The sequence below is a fragment of the Hemitrygon akajei genome, chromosome 7 (assembly GCF_048418815.1).
Source record: "Hemitrygon akajei chromosome 7, sHemAka1.3, whole genome shotgun sequence".
Lineage (NCBI taxonomy): Eukaryota > Metazoa > Chordata > Chondrichthyes > Myliobatiformes > Dasyatidae > Hemitrygon > Hemitrygon akajei.
Genome location: NC_133130.1, coordinates 90,766,616 through 90,789,024, shown reverse-complemented (window position 1 = coordinate 90,789,024; position 22,409 = coordinate 90,766,616). Strand labels below are relative to the sequence as shown.

The 22,409-nt window shown below is 39.6% G+C and overlaps 1 protein-coding gene across 1 annotated transcript; it reads left to right on the top strand.

Annotated features, from left to right (window-relative positions):
* The first annotated feature begins 32 nt into the window (after positions 1–32).
* On the top strand, positions 33–21,016 carry taf5l (TAF5-like RNA polymerase II, p300/CBP-associated factor (PCAF)-associated factor). Its single transcript, XM_073051411.1, has 5 exons — positions 33–189; positions 445–589; positions 3,939–4,043; positions 10,182–10,906; positions 15,666–21,016. The coding sequence occupies exons 2-5, from the start codon at positions 448–450 to the stop codon at positions 16,455–16,457; spliced, it is 1,764 nt and encodes a 587-aa protein (XP_072907512.1). The 5' UTR covers positions 33–189; positions 445–447; the 3' UTR covers positions 16,458–21,016.
* Positions 21,017–22,409: the final 1,393 nt, after the last annotated feature.

The following is a 22,409-nucleotide window of genomic DNA, read 5'->3' as shown; positions in this document are numbered from 1 at the left end:
TCGGCGAGAGGCTAAGCCTCTCGAGCGGAGGCGGCAAAGCGGCAGCGGAGAGAGCGGTCCCTCCCCCTGCCCACCGCCGGCTGGCCCGGAGCCCAGCGCAGCGCGTCCTTCGGATCGGCTCCGAGGCCCGGTGACACTCTCCGGCCTTCGCTTTTCTCTGCTGTCAAGGGAGGAAACGGCCGTCATGCAGTAAGTCACGGCTCGGTACTAAGGGGAGGCTGCGGGCCTGCGGGAAGTGCGAAGGCGGTGGGGCAACGATTACCTTCCTCCCTTCCCCACCTACCACCCGTCTCTCAACCCCTTCCCCCACGCCCATCCACACTTCCTCCCACCCCTTCTCCCTCTCCTTCCCTCCCCTAATTATGTGACTACCATCAGTTGGATCGACCTAGAAAGGTATAATTGTCAAATAAATAATGTCACTTATCACATTGATTTGTTTAGACTATGAAGCGAGTACGCACAGAACAGATTCAAACTGCCGTGGCTCACTACCTCAGAAGAAGACAATTTGTGGACTCGGATGGAGCCATGAAGCAGGGACCGAAATTTTCTCAGACTGCTGAAGAAATGGCAACGAACTTGACAGGTACAATGAAGATAATTTTGCCTACCTGAACCAGGCTATTTTGAGTACCAGACATCTACAAGAAGTTTGTTGAGTAAAGAAAATTTCCACCTCGTTGGTTGAAATTACTTCAAAATAACACTTAAAAGCTTGTACAATACGAGCTAAATTGCTGGTTTGTATTGTTAATGTAAGTCTGGAGTTATCATCCCTGCCTGTCTACATTTACAATGGCCAGCAATGCGTTAGCAAATTACAAAATAAGAATTCTTTATTCAGTTGCATTTGAGGCTACAGATTGCAAGAACTGTAAACGTAGGGTTGAATCAGGGGTTTGAAAGGTCTCGGCCCGAAATGTTGACTGTTTACTCCTTTCCATAGATGCTGCCTGGCTTGCTGAGTTCCTCCAGCATCTTGTTTGTGTTGCAACATGCCTCAAAGTGCTGTAACTCAATAAATACATAAATATAACAGTTGACTGTAGGAAACCCTTTTTTCTCTCTTCCCTTTCATTGCTACACCTGAACCTCTTGTGTATTTGTGACCAAGTGGAGGTGATCAGTCTGATGATTGACCAGTTTAGCGTTGTCTTAATAACAGAGATCTCTTAAGGCAAACCCAACTTGCCATAAATTAGAATTCCAGTTTTTCTCCTTAATTAAACATTTTCACAATTCATATTTTCCTTCTGGGCTAAAGCAACAGAGTTTAGCTCTTTACCCTTTCAGGTTTAATATCTGATATATAATTTTTACTAGATCTTAATAGATGAATTGCATTCCAAGTGATCAGACGTTTTCAGTAGTCACCTTGTTTTCCTACTTATTTTCTTGAGATAAACTAGTTTAGTTTATTGGAATAGGTAAATGGGCAAGTCCCCAAATTACGAATAAACTCTTCTTGCACTTCCAGCAGGGTACAGGTACTGATTATAACTGATGTTTTGAAGACAAACTCTGTCATCATCTTCTGAGTTTGTCATTGAAACGTCGGTTATAATTGATACCTGTACCTGGCTGAAAGCCCGAGAAGAGTTTATTCATCATATATGCCGGGAAAGCAGTAGATCCTTTTTCCAAGTCCTTAAATTCTCTCAGAAGACTTTTAATGGACTCAATTTTGACTATTAGCATTTCTCAAGAATCCAATGCATTATTCTAGGTGTGTAAATTGCAGCAAGTCTCATTTTTTATCAGACATTAGAACTGTAGGCACAAAACTGCTTTCTTCAGAATCGGAATCAGGTTTATTATCACCGGCGTGTGACGTGAAATTTGTTAACTTAGCAGCAGCAGTTCAATGCAATACATAATCTAGCAGAAAGAGAAAGAATAAATAATGAATAAAACATAATAAATAAACAAGTAAATCAATTCCGTATATTGGATAGGTTATTGAAAAATGTGCAAAAACAGAAATAGTATTTTTTTTTAAAGTGAGGTAGTGTCAAAAGGTTCAATGTCCATTTAGGAATCAGATGGCAGAGGGGAAGAAGCTGTTCCTGAATCACTGAGTGTGTGCCTTCAGGCTTCTGTATCTCCTACCTGATGGTATCAGTGAGAAAAGTGCATGCCCTGGGTGCTGGAGGTCTTTAATAATGGACGCTGCCTTTCTGAAATACTGCTTCCTTAAAGATGTCCTAGGTACTTTGTAGGCTAGTGCCCAAGATGGAGCTGACTAGATTTATAACCTTCTGCATCTTCTTTCGGTTCTGTGCAGTAGCCCCTCCATACCAGACTGATGCAGCCTGTCAGAATGCTCTCCACGTTATAAATATAATAGTTTTTAGCGTATTTGTTGACATGCCAAATCACTTCAAACTCCTAATAAAGTGTAGCTGCTGTCTTGCCTTCTTTATCACTACATCAATATGTTGGGACCAGGTTAGATCGTCGGAGATCTTGACACCCAGGAACTTGAAGCTGCTCACTCTCTCCACTTCTGATCCCTCTGTGAGGATTGGTATGTGTTTCTTCATCTTAACCTTCCTGAAGTCCACAATCAACTTCGTCTTACAGGTTGTTGCTGCAGCAGCATTCCACTAGTTGGCATATTTCACTCCTGTACGTCCTCTCGTCACCACCTGAGATTCAATGGTTGTATCATCAGCAAATTTGTGGATGGTATTTGAGTCAAATATCCGTATAAAACATCTATTTGTGCATTATTTCATAAACACTTGTGGCTAAGCATATAACATGGATGAAGTGAATTTGGAATGGTAATTGACATAGGATACTTGTACCACCAGCAACTGCTAAGTTGTGAAACTTCCTCTTTAACACAGTGACACTGAAGTGCTTACATTGTCAGATGTTTAAAAAAACTTGATTACCGGTAATATGGCTGAATTGATGCTTTTTAAGTGAAGTGCAAAACTATGGTAATTAAACAGCAGGGAAAGTGATGCCAAGAAAAATATTGTTGATACAAAAGCATAATAATATGGATGGTGGAAATTGGAAATAAAAATAGGCTAGCACTGCTTCAATGTTGCTCATCATCTGTAGAGACAAGAAAAAAAAGTTACTCTTTAAGGTTAACATTTTAGAAATGGTTAAGTTAAATGCTTTGGAAGTTTGGAGGCAGAGGCTATGATTAAATAACGGAAGGAATGATGCAGAGGATGATATAGTGTACCTCATTTCGTTCTTCTACATAAAAGAAAGTGTAGAATTTCAACATATGCATTTGGAGCCACTAGTTTCTCAACTTTAAATGTTTAAAACTATGCCAGTGGTCTGTTTTCTACTGGGGAGATGTTGAGAACGACCATAATCTGATGCTATCTGAACTTGAAGCAAATTTTGTCCAGTGGTGAATGAGACTTGCATTCCAGAAAGTGAAAATAAAGACTGCACATACTTAAAATGCTGGAAATACTCTGGCCTCACCTGTGGGAGGAGAAACAGAAAATGTTCCCAATGTTGACTCTCATTTCTCTTCTCACAGATTCAGCCTGATCTGCTGAGTATGTCCAACATGTGCTTTTTCATTTTAGCAAGTTTTTTTAAAAACCAGTTGAATAATGAGGTCTGAGACAATTTGGTTGTGTAGATTGATTAGTTCCACAATAGGGACTAACATTCACTGTAAATAACACATCAATAGCAAGATGATCCTGGTTATGAAGAACTTTTTAAAATTGTGATATAGTATGTATTGTGAGGATTGCAGTATTCAGCTGAAAATGTAAAGAAACAGCTTCTCACAATCCATTGAGTAGTTTCAGTTTAACTTTTTCACCTGCATGCCCATTGAAATGACATTGTCGGTGCAGTTACTTTGAAATGACTGGGATGTGATTTTACTTCTTGTGCCAGATCTTTTAGTGTTGATAATATTCTATTTGCATTTCTTTTAACAACAGTTCAGGCAGAGTCTGGGTCTCCCAATGTGGTTTCTGCAGCTCCCTGTCAAGCTGATCCTAATCAATATGAAATACAGTTCGGGAGGTTTAAAATCTTCCTTTTTGGTGAGTGTGGATGGGGGGAAGCATGTATTCAGATGTAAAGTATGTAGGTGTTATAAAATACTATAAGCATTCTGCATTGTCAGTGTCTGCTTAATCCTGTCTCTGAAATTTATACAGTAGAACATTAATGATGAAGGCTCTCTGCTCAAAAAAATTTACTATTTCCCTCCAGAGATGTTAACTTGTTGAGTTTCTCCAGCATTTTTTGTGTATTGCTGAAGATTTCCAGCATCTGCAGAATCACTTGTGTTTAAAGTCATGCTATACCTGTGGTTATAAATATGGTTTCTAAAGTGTTTAAATTTTTGTTTAAAAATTGAAGAGAAGCTTTTCTTCAATGTGAAGAACAGAAGACTTCTCACCAGGGTGGCGTATTTGGCTGGCCTGTTGTATGATCAAACCTAAATTCAGATCAAATTCACAGGTTTGGACAAAAATATCAAATATTTCAAATCTGGAAGACATTGAGTCAGAAAGAAATATTTTAATAAAATAAGTTAGTAACTGAAAATAACATGGGTTATTTTGCACTGGTGTTGACAGATAAAGGGTGAGCGGCAATATGTATGGATTAAGCTGAAATTTGCATACATTGCTGTTGTGTACTAGTAACAGAAAACGTGGAAGCATTTCTAAAGATAAATAGAATCTACATCAACAGAAAAAAGATCAATCATATTAGCAAGAATAATATTCCAGACAACTAATGGCATAGAGAGCTGGAGGAGGAAATAAGTAGGAACATTTAAAAAAAAACAGACTAGAAATGATGGGGAATTCCATTTAGCCCAATATGAATTGAACATAAGGAGAAAAGGAATGTAGTTCCAATGATATTTATAGAATTGTTCTGTATAGTTTTAAACATAATCCAAAATGTATTCTTGTTTGGATCTAGTAATCAAGGTTCGAGATCGTTTAATGTAATTTCCTGTACACAAGTGAAAGGAACAAAGAAATACAGTAAATTATTCCTGCAGATCCAATGTAGCACAAAAAAATTCAAGATAAAGAACAGAACAATGATGATAAAAAAACACAATAAATATAAATACACATCAGTTATAGTAGATTAATTGTATGTCCTTAAAGAGATGCTAGGCATAGGGCTGTCTGCACACAAGCTAACTGCCAGGAAGTGATAAAGTAGGGGTGGATTGATGTTGATCAACCTTACTATTTGGCGAAAACAACTGGTTTTGAGTCTGGTGGTCCTAGTGTGGATGATACATAGCCTTCTCCCTAATGGAAGTGAGACAGTCCATGAGCAGGGTGGGTGGAATTCATCGTGATGTTACTCTTCAGGCACTTTTCTCTATATGTATATGTCCTTATTGGTGGGTAGGCTGGTGCCATCATGCATTGGACAGTTTTGACTACCTGTTGTAGAGCCTTCCTGTCTGCTACAATCCAGTTTCCGTGCCATGCAGTGCTGCAGCTTGTAATCATACTCTCTACTGCACATGTGTAGAGTAACAGGAGTATAGAGGTGCATAGTCCAGCTCTCTTCAGGTTCGTCAGAAAGTAGAGACGTTGGTGAGATTTCCTTTCATGGTTTTGGGACCATGAAAGTTTGAAACTGCTGTGCCACTTATGTAAAATGGGGTTTGAGTGGTCCAAGTTCTCCTGAAGTCAATAACCATCTCCTTTGTCTTGTTGACATTCAGGAAAACATTATTTGCCTTGCTTTTCCATGTCCACTCTGTATGCTATCTCTCTGTTGGTGGTGGTGAGACCACCACTATTGTGTTATTGACAGACTTAACAATGTGAATGAAGTGGGGTAGATAAGAGAAAATAAGGGAGCATCCAGCTGTAGTATCCTGTAAGATAATAGAAAAGGACATCAAATAGATTTGGGGGAGAACTGATGTTGTGGTTCTAATGAACAATAGCATTGTTTGAAAAGGGAAACATTCAAAATAATGTTCAACAGAGTACAGGAAGGATGTATTTTACGAAAAAGACAAAACTAACAAAACATTTCTGATGCTGTATGGATGCAATAAAAGATTGAGGAAAAGGAAAGGGCATACATTAAGTACAGAGACAATAGTGGAGTGCATGGTAAGAAAGAATACATAGAGATTGTTTTTAACTAATCTCTTCCAATTGAACAATTACAGAGAAAATTAAAGACAAACCAAATTTTTCAAGAGGCATAAAATAGAAACATTTAAAAAAAATTAAATTGGACTAAGGCCATTAAGTACAATCAGGATAGTGCCACAGTATGTGATAAGATATCAAAGGTCATTATTTTGCTTTGAATCCATCATGAAGCTTGAACAGGGAACATTACAAACAAATGGGAAGAGAGAAAATTGATAATAAATTAACAAAAATGTTGAGGATTAAATCCCTGGTCTTGATAGATTGCAGCTTTTTTTTTTGCAGATCAAGATTAGAGATAGTTGAGTCATTTAGTAACCTGTTTGGAAAAGATATGCATAAGGAGTGGCAGATAACTAATTTAACATTTGTATTTAAGAAGGGGTTATAACATTATTGAAATTTAAGGTTAACATTAGTAGGAGGATAAAATGGTGGAACCTCTACCAAGGGAGAGACAAGGAGAACATCTAGAAGTGGTAGGTACGGTAATCAGCAGGAAATATCTGGGGAAACCAACTCTTCTTTCAAGGAGCTAACAAGGTAAACAGTATTTATTTCCTTTTGGATTTTCAGCTCAGAAACAGGCCATTTAGTCCATCCAGTCAATGATGCCATTTGTGATGCACAAACTCATTCTTCAAACAGACCTGTCAGTGTAACCCTCTATTCCCTTTTCTTTCAAGCTTATTCAGTTTTAAAGGCATCTCTATTCTTTGCTTCAACTATAGCCTGTGGTAACAAGTTCCACCCTTGTTTCAGCATAGACTTTCTTTTGAATTCACTACTGGATCTCATGGTGACTTGTAGTGATGGCTTTGAGTTACTGCTCTTCACAAGTGCAAACATTTTCTGAACCCACTAAGAAAATCTTTCATAATTTCATACACCTAATTAAGCCGTCTCTAGCATCACCGCTGCAGATCTCTAGCACCTTGATAATTTTTCCCATGATTCGGTAACCAAAACTACACACACAAGCAAATGCTGTCTAAACTGAATACTCCTACCAAGTAGTTTTAATTTCTCCAGTTTTTCGAAAAAACTTTCTGTATTCATTATACAACAGTGATTTAGGTCAGAGAATGCAAAAGCATTGGCCGAGTAGAATTATTTACTAGTTGACCTCAGGACGATGCAGAGTTGGATTGGAGTTTCATTTTGAAATGGAAGTGGGTACTGTTTCAGATTGCTGTAATGTCTGTTTGTATTTAAATTCAGATGCTTGAATTAAAAATGTTAAAGTTTGTACACGATACCAAGTTTAGAAGGAATATTTAGTTCTTCAGAAAACCTCAACAAATGATAAGTGAGCTTTAAACTTACAGAATGGACAAAGTATTAACGAGCAAATAGTGGGTAAATGCAGAATAGCATACTTTGATAGTAAGAACAGAGCTCACTTGTTATTTGGAAGATACCACCAAGAATCAGGTAGAGAAACAAAGGGTGACATGCAGGTGCTGCAGTTACTGAAAGTTGTCTGCATATTAGCAGGGCCATGAAAATACAAAATGCAGCATCTAAAGAGAGCATTGGAAAATAGGAAAATGAACTTTGGTTAGGCAGCATTTGCACGTGTGTAGTCCTGATTGCCATATCATGAAAAAATTGAGGCACTGCAGAGAACACAAAAAAGACTTGCAGTGAGGATGCCACAACAGTACTTGTCAAGGCAAACAGTCTCATTCTCTTTATTTCCCAAAGATGGCTGCTGAGAGAACTTGAGTTTTTGAGAGTAGCTAGAAACCATCACTGTATCACTGTAAGAATTATTTCAGATTTATTTATCACATCTACATCGAAACATACAGTGAAATGCATCATTTGCATTAACAACAGCCAAGGATGTACTGGGGGCAGCCTGCAGGCACCAACAAAACATGACCACAGTGCTTTGCAGAACAACACAAAACAACAGCAAACCAAGCCAGATTCCTTCCTCCCACCCACCCACATAAGTGCACGGTCTTCCAACCCCAGGACAAGACATCTTCAGCTTACAGCCTCCAGTAGACTCGGACTTGCGGCCACTGGGCCTTTGACTTCCTTAGCAGACTTGCGGAGATTTGCAGACGTGGGGCTTTGGCTATCGGTCCTCGATTTTCAGGTTTCAAATTCAATATTGACCCCAGGACTTGCCGATGATGTTGAGTGAGGTCCCCAAACACGAGGTCTTTTGAAAGTCACCATGAAATCCACTAATAAATTGAAAACAAAGTCTTTGCTGAGAGAATAAGAACATGGAACATGTTTACCACATGCTATGGTTGAAGTAAGTAGTAGACGTGCCTTGAAAGCTCTTAAATTTGAGGGAGAAAGGAATAGAGGTTACATTGATAAATTAGCACAAGAAAAGAATCAGTTAATATTAGCATTGTATGTTAATGTATTAACAGTTTTTCAGGAAGAGTTTTGTAATGGGAATATTTCATTTAATCTTGCAGTCTGAGACCCATTCCTGTCCAGCTCTGATTTTGGTTTACAAGTTCTTTTCACCAGTTTCTTCAGCTGCTTCCTCATTTGGATGGCCCAGTCTGCAAAACTAGAATATGCCTCATTGTTGAAATATTTTGGCATTAAGAATTTTGTCCTTTGAATTGGGATGTTTTTGAATGTGAACTGCTAATGAAATAAAAGGTAATTTGACCAGAATGAATTGGGGCCACTTTCTGGAGTTGACTAATTTGGTCTATTCAGCAAAACAACATCCAAGAAAATTTTAAAGCAGCTTATTAAAAGTTACCACAAGCAAATATGACCTCCTATCCTGATTTCTTGAAAATAAAAACAGTACATCAAATGTTTAAGTTATAATTAACATAAATAATTGAGTTCTATGTTAACAAAACTGAGGTTTTTATTTACTCAATATTGATTTCGTGATCAATGAAAAATCCAATGGAATACCAATATTTTTTTCATTTCAAAGGGGCTTTAGTGATGGAGATAAAGGTGTTATGCTGTCAGAAAGATCGGGGATGTGCTTGCTATTTAGTCATTTGAGAGTTTTATTTGAAATATTGTTTTCCTGGAATCAACACTTTGCTGTTTGAAATATCATTTATGAGTATCAAATCTTTCTGCTGAAATTGAAGTTCCCCTCATGGGTGCCTTAAAAATACTGGTGTGATGTTCTAAATAATTGAACTAACTTGATGTGTCACACTTCGATGTTAGTTTTATCCTTAGTTAATCCTGTCAGTGTCTATGTGGAAGGCATGATGTAGAGAAGGTGCAGAGTTAAATGTGAGCAGAAGGTATTTCATGTCATAATTTTTCTAACGTACACAGAAGTTGTGTAATTTGCTTATAAAGAATGATGATGGACGCAACATATGAATAGATTAGCTCCATCTCAATGTTAAATGGTGTAAGGGCAGTACAACAAAGATCTCTCCAGGGACATGTTTTCAAAGCTAATCTCAGTGTAGAGTTTGCATGCACTCATCATGACTGCCTGGTTATCAATTGGTTTCTGTATCTGAATGAAGTGCTGGTTGATCAATTAGCTCTTAGTGTGGGTTAATGGTAAAAAGGATTAAATAAGCCTTTATGAGCATGTGTGAGAGAGAATGTACAGGGCTGCAGGAAAATGAGGAGGACAGTGGGACTAACTAATTGGAGCTGGTATGGGCATGATGGGCCAAATGGCCACCTCCTGTATCATTATAACATGAGGCTTCTATGGGTATCTATAAAATAAATTTTTTGATGTGATTTAGGAAATCATTTCAGTTGGTGAAAAGCAAGTAAACTGGAATTTTTATTTTGTAACTGCCTTTCTGTTCCAGGTTGCCATGTCTGATCTTAATATATTTTTGAAGCTTGGCTGTGTTCCCAAATTTTGGAAATGTTCCACGTGCATTTTCACAGAACTAGTGCTTATTGCTTTTGCAGTTTGTGCTGAATGCTTAGTTTTGGCTCATAAGATTTATGACTTGCCTGTGAGCACTGTAAGGATTGTAGGGAAGGGTGTGGGTCTCCTCTGAATGTCTTTCCTCACGATCACATTTCTTATTCCAGATGTAGAATCAAAGTACAGCCGAGAAGTGAAACAACTGCTTTACCCTTTATTTGTCTACCTCCATCTTGACATGGTACATAGTGGTTTGAAGAGTGCAGCAGATAGCTTCTACAGTCGCTTCCATGGAATGTTTCTGCAAAACGCAGATCAAAAGGACATCATGGAACAGCTAAGGAGTACTCTGAATAGCCAGGATATTTATTCAAACTCCAAGCTGCGTACTCTAATTGAAAACAAGTATGTTGTTAGCCTTACTGAAGAAAGTTACAACTATCTTCTCCGCTACCTCCAGAGTGACAACAACAGTACACTGTGCAAGATTCTAGCCTCACGTATTCACTTGGATGTGCAGTGTTCTCAGCAGACTGGCTATCAGCTATACAGTGTTGGAGCCCTTTCTCGAAGTGAGGGGATGGGCTTGGAGCCTTCAGAGATACCCTCTGCCATGTTACAGAATGAAGCAGCATTGGAGCTGTTGCAAGACAGTATAAAACGAGTAAAGGATGGGCCACCTTCTCTCACGACAATATGTTTCTATGCTTTCTACAACACAGACCAATTGCTGAATACTGCAGAAATTTCACCTGACAATAAGCTGCTTAGTGCTGGATTTGACAACTCTTGTATTAAACTTTGGAGCTTGCGATCGAAGAAACTGAAGTTTGGGCCACAGCAGGTGGATGTTTCTCGAATCAACCTTGCATGTGATATCTTTGATAATGAGGTATGTATTTGATTGTATGACAACAGTTAAATCCAACAATTAGCATCAAGCTGCTAAACTTCATCTGGCTTAACCTATTTTCTTGTAGTCTTTTGTCTTACAGCTTGCTTTGCTTTGAAAACTGATACCCCTCCCAAGGAAGGTTCCTGAATTGTACTTTATGTAATTGTCACAGATTAAACTCTTGTCTGCCCTTTCAGTTAAGCATAAAACCCAGTGGTACAGTTTTGAGGACAAGCTCTGTGAATTGAAATGCAAGTGTAATGACAAAATAAAGAGGAAGGCAAAACTGAATAGGTTTGGAGGGAGGTAGAAGATGAGTCTAGCATAATGACCGAAAAGATAGGGGGCTGAAATTAAATTACCATTAGTATAAGCTGGTGATGTGGTTATCACTGTACGAGCAAAGTTCAATCCCACCTAGTAAATTGAAATACCCATAATTCTAGAATTTATTTTTGAAAAAAGTCTCAATATCTTTGGCCACAAAACTGATCGATAGTCATTAACAAAACACCTGGTTACCTAATGTTCTTTGGGAAAAGGAACTTGAAAAAATTACATGGTCAGGCCTACATGCTTGACTCAACTGCTTCTCAATTTGAGGGTAATTAGGGACCGATTGCAGCAAGTGGGCTGCTCCTGCTCCTCCAGGCCTTTTGGAGGACCTGCATTATGCTGATAACTCAATACTATCTGAAAACAAAGAAGACTTAAAGCAACTGCTAACCAACATCAAGGAACATAGCCTCAAGATGGGTCTGCACCTTAATTCGAAGAAGACTAAGATTATGACTTCTGGCAGCACAACCAATTTCAATCTCAATGGAGAGGAAATCAAAGCAGTTGACAGTTTCAACTTGCTTGGATCAATGATTAACACCAAAGTGGTAAGCAGTCAAGAAATCCAACGAAGAATCACACTTGGCAGAGCGGCTATGAAGGATTTAGAGAAGATCTTTGGGAACCGTAATCTATCTTTACATACAAAGATTCAACTTGTGCAGGCGATAGTGTTCTTAATAACATTACATGGATGTGAAAGGTGGACAGTAAAGAAGGAGAATAGTAAGCCTATCAATGCCTTTGAACTGTGGTGCTGGAGAAAAACACTACGCACCCTGTGGACCTCTTGCAGAACAAATGGATTGGTCCTCAACAAGATCAAACCAAGTCTCTCCGGAGGCTCAAATAACAAGACTCTGCCTATTGTGCTTTGGCCACATTATTTGTGGAAACAGCTCCCTGGTAGAAGATATCATGCTCAGCAAGGTGGAAGGACAACGGAAAAGAGGAAAGCTACCAATCAGGTGGATGGACACAATGAGGACAGCTTTGACCACAACATTATCAACAAAGGGCTGCCTTTGCGAGGGTTGAAACTTTTAGGGCAACTATCCATAGGGTCACTATGAGTCAACAATTACTCAATGGCACTTAACAACAACAGTGAATCCGGAGCTACGAAGTATGGTCATGGGAATATGGTGGTTTCCAGCATTATTCTGTGAAGAGTTTGAGAATAATTAATTTTTAATTAATCTGAAGTTATTTATCTCAAGTTTTATTTCACTTGCAGGATATATAATAATTTACTGGCAATCACTAATTACCCTCTGAATTGATGGGTATATGCCAATCATGCTGATCAGTCTAGATTTACACGAGCCAAAATGGACAAGGATAGCCAGTTTCCTCTTCAAGGTGTAAATGAATCAGATGGGGTTTTAAAAAGCCTTTCCTTTAATGGTCACTATTGCTGATGGTTAGGGCTTCATTACAGATTTATTTAATTTAAACTAAAATCTTTGCCCATCGCTCCATTTTAGTAAGATTAGATAAGTGGTCCTCATCTTGGAATATAGTTTTGCAACTGTTGCACATAACTTTGCCGTGGATGGACCCAAGCATGGCTGCAAAAGGAGGGTTGGGTATGGGGCAACACCATCCCTTTAAAAACCCAGAGTTACACCAACAGAGGCTTCAAAAACCTCATCCCTGGGAGAGGAAGGATTTTCGCCTAGAAGACATATGAAGTCATGGTCAAAGTGGAAGCCACGGGGCCGATCAATCTTCAGCCCAGGTCAGAGGACTGTGGTGGACTATGCTCCAGTCCGGGTGATGGACTTAAGACAAAGACTTTTGCACATAAAGATCAAACAACTTACAAACAAAAGTTTCACAAAGTTGTATACCTTTTATTGAAGCAAACAAAATTTGGTTAAAAAAGACGAGAGGTTCTGCAGATGCTGGAAATCTTGAGTAACATTCAAAATGCTGCAGGAACTCAGCAGATCAGACCACATCTATGGAGGGGAAGTATTACAAGCTGGCAAGTGATGGCTGAGTCCAAGTAAGTGAGGGAGAAGGTAGGAGAGTGTAAAGGAGGATTAAAGGAGCAAGGTTTGCAGCACTTTTTGTAGTTGAAAGAAAAGGTGTTTAAATGATATTTTAAGTTAATTAACACCACCCCCCCCCCCCCAGTATGCGAATTGTTCCAAATATCACTTCTCCAAATCTCTCGCGTTCACTTGGTGTCTGAGGTGTATTTGACAGGTGGGATAATCCACTGGGAAATAATGGATAGTATAGCACATCTAGAGCAGTGAGGAATATTTAAATTGAAGATGCAATTACATCCCTTGGTGTGAACATGTTCCCACTGCCAGTTCCAGTGATAGCTCAAGGGTCAGGAAACAAAGGCAAATGTTATAAGGGGAAGAGTGTGAGGAAACTTATGTGGTAATTAAGATATACAGTTTGATGCTTGTAGGGATGATGGAAACTGTCTTCAAATGGGGATTGTGTAGACTCTTGAGAGTGCAGAAAGTGATATGGAGAATAAGAATAAAGGGTCTTTATTCAGGCTGACGAAGGGTCTCGGCTTGAAACGTCGACAGTGCTTCTTATAGACGCTGCCTGGCCTGCTGTGTTCCACCAGCATTTTGTGTGTGTTGTTTGAATTTCCAGCATCTGCAGATTTCCTTGTGTTTGCTCTAAGAATAAAGGGGTTGCTTTTCAAGGGATGTATATTTTTGATGGGCTAAATGGCCACCAACTGAGTAGGAATCCTGACACCTAATTTTTATAACATGGGTGTGAAATTCCAGGCATCTAGTTAAGTGAAGATTACTGTCCATAACCTGATCACCTGAAGTAGTAAATAATTCACAAATACTGGACTTGCTTTATTATGTGCACATTGGATCAATTTCAGCTTTAAGCTTTCTTCCAAACAGGTTTGGAGTTTCTAAATGAAAGAAGGCTTGAGTCTTGAAAGCCTGAAAGCTGTGCAAGAAAAACATGCCTAAAGTTTGCCTTTACAATTCTTCAGTCTTTTATTAGATCAGCCAAGAGAAGACTGGTTTTCTCCCCAGCCTTCATTTTCTTCAGTTTGATCAAGGCAGTCTAATAGTGATTGCATATTTCCTGGTGTACAAAATAAAGTCCCACATGAACTGATTTATGTTGGAGAGGACGGACAGGATACAGTTGCACCTTTTAAGCTGATACACTGTTACTAGAATAGCTCCACTCCAACAGATGCTCCCTGATATGCTATGTTGCAACCTTTTGTCTTTACTCTTAGATTTTCCCACCCTTGCAGAATGCTTAGTGGTAAAATGTATTAGTTACATTGAAAGAGATTTCCCAAAACTCAGGTCCTGGGTGATGAGAGCATAAAGAGAATGAGAGGGTTATGTATCTCCAATCCCATTCTGAAGATTTCTCTGAGGTGGATGATGCAAGATGATGTGTGTTACATGTAACATGTGCCTCTTGTAATATGCTAAAATGTAAGTAGAACCCATCGGCAGTTTACATGAATATTTCTTCAAAAACAAGAAACCACACATCTGCAAAACTGTTACTGAAATTTGGTTCAGTCTTAAACATGGTTCATTTAATTTCCCTCTGAGAAATTTGACAGATGAGCAGGGAATGACTCACTTTAAAATATTGTTTAAAAATGTACTTTTCAAAAAAAATAGGCACCAGTGAATTGGCTTAATTTAGAAATGTCACATTTGCACCTTAGGATTAGCAACAGCTGTGAAGAGATTGCCCTTGTCATATTTTTAAAGAAGTTTCAATTCCACGTTACTATGACCATGTGACCATCCCAAAGTCCTTTACAACTGAAATGTAGTCATTGGCTGGCGAATATGATGGACAATTAGTACAGGATAATTATTGCCAGGACACTGAGCACAATCACCTCTTTGTCCTTTTAGTACCACAGGATATTTTGCAGCCACCTGAGAGAATGCTTTAGATTGCCATTGTTTGTATAGATAGTGATGATTTATACAGTCTAGAGACTTGCTTTGGGATTTGTTGCTCTAACTGTTCCCTTAAACTGCACTGTCTATATCCTGGTTCTTATCAGCAGCATTGTGACAGATTGGAATATGAGTTTGATGTCACAGCATTTTAAGCACACCTTTGCCTAGCAGAAAATAATTTTCAGGACAATCAAAAGGAGAGGCATCTTAATATCTTCATTGTTTTCTCTTGACCTGTTGGAGGTTGCTTTGGATATGATATTGTCTTAAGCCTGTCTCCATCCTTAACAGGTGTATACAGGAGAGAAGTGCAGGATGATATAAACACTTGTGATTTCTGCTTAATAAGGAAGCAAAAGCCAGTAGAGAACTATTTTAAACAATTTTCTGTGTTCAATGCATGCATGATAAATTGAGTTTTTGATGAATTTGGTTTTATGTGACCCTATTACTCTTGCCTGTTTTTAATGCAGGTGGTAGATGATGTGGGCAGTGAAATGAAGATCCTAAGAGCTCACTGTGGGCCTGTGTATAGTACCAAGTTCCTCTCGGATAATTCGGGACTTCTGTCTTGTTCAGAAGACACAACAGTCCGATACTGGGATTTGTGCAGTTTTAAAAACACTGGTTTGTATCAAGGGCATGCTTATCCAGTCTGGGACATTGACGTTAGTCCCCTGAGCCTTTACTTTGTGAGTGGATCGCATGATCGGACTGCAAGACTTTGGGCACTTGATAGGACGTACCCACTGCGTATTTATGCAGGTCACTTAGCAGATGTAGACTGTGTAAAGTTTCATCCAAACTCTAATTATGTGGCAACTGGTTCAATTGATAAAACTGTGCGGCTGTGGAGCACTCAGCAAGGGAACACAGTCCGCCTCTTCACAGGACATCGTGGCCCTGTGCTGGCATTGGCCTTTTCTCCCAATGGGAAATACTTAGCTTCAGCAGGTGAAGATCAGCGACTGAAGCTATGGGACCTCGCATCAGGTACTTTATTCAAAGAGCTGAGAGGGCATTCTGACAACATAACTAGCCTTGCATTTAGTTCAGATAGCAGTCTGATTGTTTCTGCATCAGTTGACAATTCTGTCCGTGTCTGGGATATTCGTAATTCATACTCTAATTCATCGGTGGATGGTTCTTCCAATGAGCTAGTGGGTGTATATACAGGACAGACCAGTAATCTTTTGAGTGTTCAGTTCATGTCCTGCAATTTGGTCTTAGTTACTGGAGTTGCACAAGAGAAAAAAGAATCGTAAGCAGAAGTAAACAGTTCTTGTGTTTAGAAAGTTCTAGAAAATTTGGTCATGTGGACCATATGTATTATTATTTTCTAGCATGCTTTGGTCAAATATGTGTATCCTATTGGCTTGCATTGATTACATCTTGTTGCAGCCAAATATACCAGCTGTTGCACAATTGTCCCAGTATTTAGAAAGGAAAAAAAGAAAGTGGGTCAAATCTTGGTGGTTCTCCTCTTACCTACCCAAGATGCCCTGACATGTTTGTACAGGTGCCCTGAAATTTCTGGATCACTCCATTTATAGCCCTGTTCATGTCCACTAGGCACAGAAGTCATGGTCGATACAAGGCTGGGTTAAGATGCGGGTTTCTTAGTAATACCGTATTGCCATTCAAGATGGAAATCTGACAGTTTTCTATGTTGGCTGCTGTAGGTTCAGCTGAAGAATGGATTATACCATTTGAATACAATCATCCAAAAGGTGACTAGTAAGTTCTTATGTAATTTATTTAGTCTGATTTTTGTAGTCTGACCAGACTAAATCCCAATTGAGTTGTTTTGTGACACTAGCCCAGATGTTTAACCATGAAATTTCTGGCTGATACACTTGTACGACAGGGGTTGATTGTGATTAATCCACAAAAATTGTAATCTGTGAAAGTTCTTGTAATTGAAATTAAGGTTGTTTGAAAATGATAAAGTACTTCAATATAAAGCCATGGGCCTTTTTAAAGATTAAGTGATCCTTTCCATCTCCAGAAAAACATTAATATGCATTAATGTCAAACTGAAAATTAAAGAGTTTTGCACACTGACAGATGTTTTCTGCTTTGTATGGACACTTTTTTCAGAATTCAATATCAATTAACAAGAATTTTATTCCAAGTCAATGATCCAACTAGACAAATTCAAAATGGGTAGATAGGTGGCAAGGAACGCTCTTGCTCCAGATGCCAGAAAAGAACTGTTTCCAGATATTCTAACCACCACACCTCGATATTTAATAGCATTTCCATCAGTGTTTACTCACCATCAATATCCAAGTGTTCATCTTTGACCTGAAACTCAACTGGACCAGCCATAGTGAAAGATTGGTCACAGGGTCCTGCGGTACTTGATAAGATATAGGAACAGAATTAGGCCATTTGGCCCATTGAGTCTGCTCTGACATTTCATCATGGCTGATTCAATTTTCCTCTGAGCCCCAATCACCACTAGTCAATGGTAGCCAACCAGAAAAGGCTCCCTTTATTCCCACTCTTTACCTCCTGCCAGTCAGCCACTACTTCATCCATGGTAGAATCTTTCCTGTAATACCATGGGCTCGTAGCTTGTCAAGCAGCCTTGTGTGGCACCTTGTCAAAGGCCTTCTGAAAATCCAAGCACACATCATCAACAAATCTTATTTGTCTATTTTGCCTGTTATTTATTCAAAAAATTCCAACAGATCTGTCAGGCAAGATTTTCCCTTGAAACTATGCTGACTATGACCTATTTTATCATGTGCCGCCAAGTACCCTGAGACCTCATCCTTAATAATTGACTCCAACATCTTCCCAACCACTAAGGTCAGACTAACTGACCTAGGGTTTCCTTTCCTCTGCTTCTCTCCCTTCTTGAAGAGTGGAGTGACATTTGCAATTTTCCAGTCTTCTGGATCCATTCCAGAATCTAGTGATTCTTGAAAGATCATCACAAATGCAGCTGTAATCTCTTCGGCTACCACTTTCAGAACGCTGGGTGTACATCATCTGGTCCAGGTGACTTAGTTACTTTCAGACCTTTTAATTTCCCAAGAACCTGCTCTCTAGTAAACAGTAACTTCAAGCACTTCATGACCCCTGATACCTGGAACTTCCACCATACTGCTAGTGTTTTCCACAGTGAAGACTGATGCAAAATACTTATTCAGTTCATCCACCATGTTGTTGTCCCCCGTTGCTACCTCTCCAGTGTTGTTTTCCAGTGGTCGGATATCCACTCTTGCTTCTCTTTTACACTTTACATTTATCTGAAGTAACTTTTGGTGTACTCTTTAAATATTATTGGCTAGCTTTCATATTCCATCTTTACAGTTAACGACTTTTTAGTTGCCTTCTGTTCGTTTTTAAAAGCTTCCCAATCCTCTAACTTCCTACTATTTTTTTTGTTCTATTATATACCCTCTCTTTTGCTTTTTTACTGGCTTTGACTTCTTTTGTTAGCCATGGTTGCATCCAGAGACAGAGAAGCAGTTTCAGCGACAGGTTACTATCGATGCAATGCTCCTCAGACAGGATGAAGAGGTCAATATTCCCCAATGCCATTAGGCTTTACAATTCTACCGCCAGGACTTAAGAACTTTTTAAAAGCTATTATTAATGCTTTTTGAGATGGTGATTTAGATGCATATCATTTTTTTTTACTGAGTTAAGTATTGTATGTAATTAGTTCTGCTACAACAAGTGTATGGGACATTGGAAAAAAAAGTTGAATTTCCCCATGGGGATGAATAAAGTATCTATCTATCTATCTATCTATCTATCATCCAAATTGCTACCAGAAATTCCAGCCATTGCTTCTCTCCCATCATCCCTGTTTTTCCAATTAATTCTGGACAACTCCTCACTCGTGCCTCTGTAATTTCCTTTACTCCACTGTAATACTGATACATCTGACTTTAGCTTCTCCTTCTCAGATTTCAGGGTGAACTTGATCATATTATGATCACTTGCCCCTAAGAGCCCTTTTACCTTAAGCTATCTAATCAATTTTGGTTCATTGCACAACGCCCAGTCGGGAATAGCTGATCTCCTAGTGGGCTCAACACAAGCTGCTCTAAAAAGCCAACTTATAGGCACTCTAGAAATTCCCCCTCCTGGAATCCTGCACCAATCTAATTTTCCCAATCCACCTACATATTGAAATCCCCCATGACTATTGTAACATTGCCCTTTTGGCATGGTTCCCTTGTCATTTTTAGGCTACATCCTTACTACAGTTTTGTGGGGGTGAGGGGTGGAGTCCCATCAGGGTCTTTTTACCCTTGCAGTTCCTTAGCTCTATCCACAATAATTCAACATTTTCTGACCCTATGTCACCTGTTTCTAATGATTTGATTTTTTACCAACAAAGTAAATCTTTGCCTTCCTGCCTGTCCTTTCAATACAATATGTATCCTTAGACAGTATGCTCCCAGTTATAATCTTTAAGCCATGATTCAGTGATACCTACAACATCTACATGCCAAGCTGCAACTGTGCTGCAAGTTAATTTACCAAGTTCTGGAAAATGCGCGCATTCAAATGCAACACCTTCAGTCCTGTATTCACCCTTCTCGATTTTGTTCACTTTTTATGTTGCAGCTCGTTCTGTTGATAACACAAAATTGTAGGCAACAGCCTCTCCTCACTAGACAATGCCTCTGGTTGTAAGCTAGCTAGCTCATCTTCAGCACCATCATCTGCCTTTCTGATGATACTTTTTGCATTGAAATATACACAGCTCAGGACACTAGTCACACCATGATCAACCTTTTGATTCCTAACTTTGCCTAAGGTCTTACCAGCATCTGCCTCCACAACCTCTCCACTAACTGTTTTGGCACTCTGGTTCCCATCCCCCTGCAACTCTGGTTTAAACCCCACTGTGCAGCATTAGTAAACTTTCTTGCTAGGATATTAGTCCCCCTCAGTTCAGGTGCAGACTGTCCCATCTGTACTGATCCCTCCTTCCCTGGAAGAGAGCCCAATGATCCAAAACTCTTATGCTGTCCTTCCTACACCAACTTATTAGTCATGCATTAAACTATTGTTATGATACCAGCCCCCTCCTTTGTGAGAATTGCAAGAGCCCTAGTGAAAGGGGGGTCAATGACCCGAGAGAGAGAGACAGGCCGAATGGACACAGGAAATGGAAAGACAGCGACGTGCTGGATACCGCATTCCACTGGGACAAAAGCTGGCGACTGTGGCATTGTTCTCAGGAGACACCTGGGAACTGCAGACGTGCCAACTCGCAGGGACATTGTAAAGCCCTCGGGCAAAGTGGGCTGGTTGAGAGAGAGATTGCATCACCTGCAACCTGATTGACACCTGAGATCCCGTGAGGCAGTATAAAGAAGGGTCTGAAAGAGGACGACCCTCAGACGCACCAAGGAGACACTGAGAAGCACGATATCGCTTCCCGTGGGAACGGGAAGCCATTTTGAAGGAAGCCACGTGCGTTAAATTCCGAATGCGGAGTTTGTGGCTAGAACCAACGGAAAACCGCTTTTATTTAACACCAGGGAAGCCAAATCCTCTGAGGCTGAGGATTTGATTCATAAAGACAACGGCAAGTGTTCTCTTTTCCTAACAATCTCTCTTCTCTCTCTCCAACACGTGAAACCAAAAAGGGAAAAGCCTGCAGACTTCAGAGTGACTCTTTATATTTCCAATTGGACTCAGTATTATACCCTAGACAACGAAAGAGCTTATTTCTGAGTGATTATTAATGTACCTGCGTTTTAGATTGAGTATTGACGCATGTTATCTGAATGTTTGTATTAACCTTAATTTTTGTGCCCCTTTATTAATAAAACTTTTGAAAATAGTACCATTGGACTTCAACTGACATATCTATCTTTGCTGGTAAGTGAAACCAGTTACTGGTTTCATAACAAGTGGGGGATTACTCAAAGTCCCAACGGGGGGACTCGCCAGAAAAGAGGTGACGGTTAATGGGGATGCCATTTTTTTTAAACAGCAAAGCAGGTTTTACGGGTTGCGCCAAAGCCTGTGAATAATAAAGACAGACCTTTGGAGACCTGCCGGCGAAGTAAACCGACCGAAACGATTAGTATTCGCATAAACTTTTGTAGATGCACCTAAGCTAAGATCACCCCTCCGCAGTTTTGTTGCTGAAAACAATAAATAAATAGGTGGTTATTGAATTGAAGTCTGATGTTACAAGACTTTAGTACGGTACGCAATGTTAAGATATTAACTAAAGGGACACTGTAATTGTTAACTGTTTAGATGCTGACTTGAATGTATAACTGTATTACTCTGTAGTGGAAAGAAAAGCTTCTGTATTGTGTTAGATTCAAAATTTCTGTAAGACTCTGTACCACTCTGTGTTTTTAACCGCTGGTAAAAAACCTTTAAGAGGGGAGGTGTTATGATACCAGCCCCCTCCTTTGTGAGAATTGCAAGAGCCCTAGTGAAAGGGGGGTCAATGACCCGAGAGAGAGAGACAGGCCGAATGGACACAGGAAATGGAAAGACAGCGACGTGCTGGATACCGCATTCCACTGGGACAAAAGCTGGCGACTGTGGCATTGTTCTCAGGAGACACCTGGGAACTGCAGACGTGCCAACTCGCAGGGACATTGTAAAGCCCTCGGGCAAAGTGGGCTGGTTGAGAGAGAGATTGCATCACCTGCAACCTGATTGACACCTGAGATCCCGTGAGGCAGTATAAAGAAGGGTCTGAAAGAGGACGACCCTCAGACGCACCAAGGAGACACTGAGAAGCACGATATCGCTTCCCGTGGGAACGGGAAGCCATTTTGAAGGAAGCCACGTGCGTTAAATTCCGAATGCGGAGTTTGTGGCTAGAACCAACGGAAAACCGCTTTTATTTAACACCAGGGAAGCCAAATCCTCTGAGGCTGAGGATTTGATTCATAAAGACAACGGCAAGTGTTCTCTTTTCCTAACAATCTCTCTTCTCTCTCTCCAACACGTGAAACCAAAAAGGGAAAAGCCTGCAGACTTCAGAGTGACTCTTTATATTTCCAATTGGACTCAGTATTATACCCTAGACAACGAAAGAGCTTATTTCTGAGTGATTATTAATGTACCTGCGTTTTAGATTGAGTATTGACGCATGTTATCTGAATGTTTGTATTAACCTTAATTTTTGTGCCCCTTTATTAATAAAACTTTTGAAAATAGTACCATTGGACTTCAACTGACATATCTATCTTTGCTGGTAAGTGAAACCA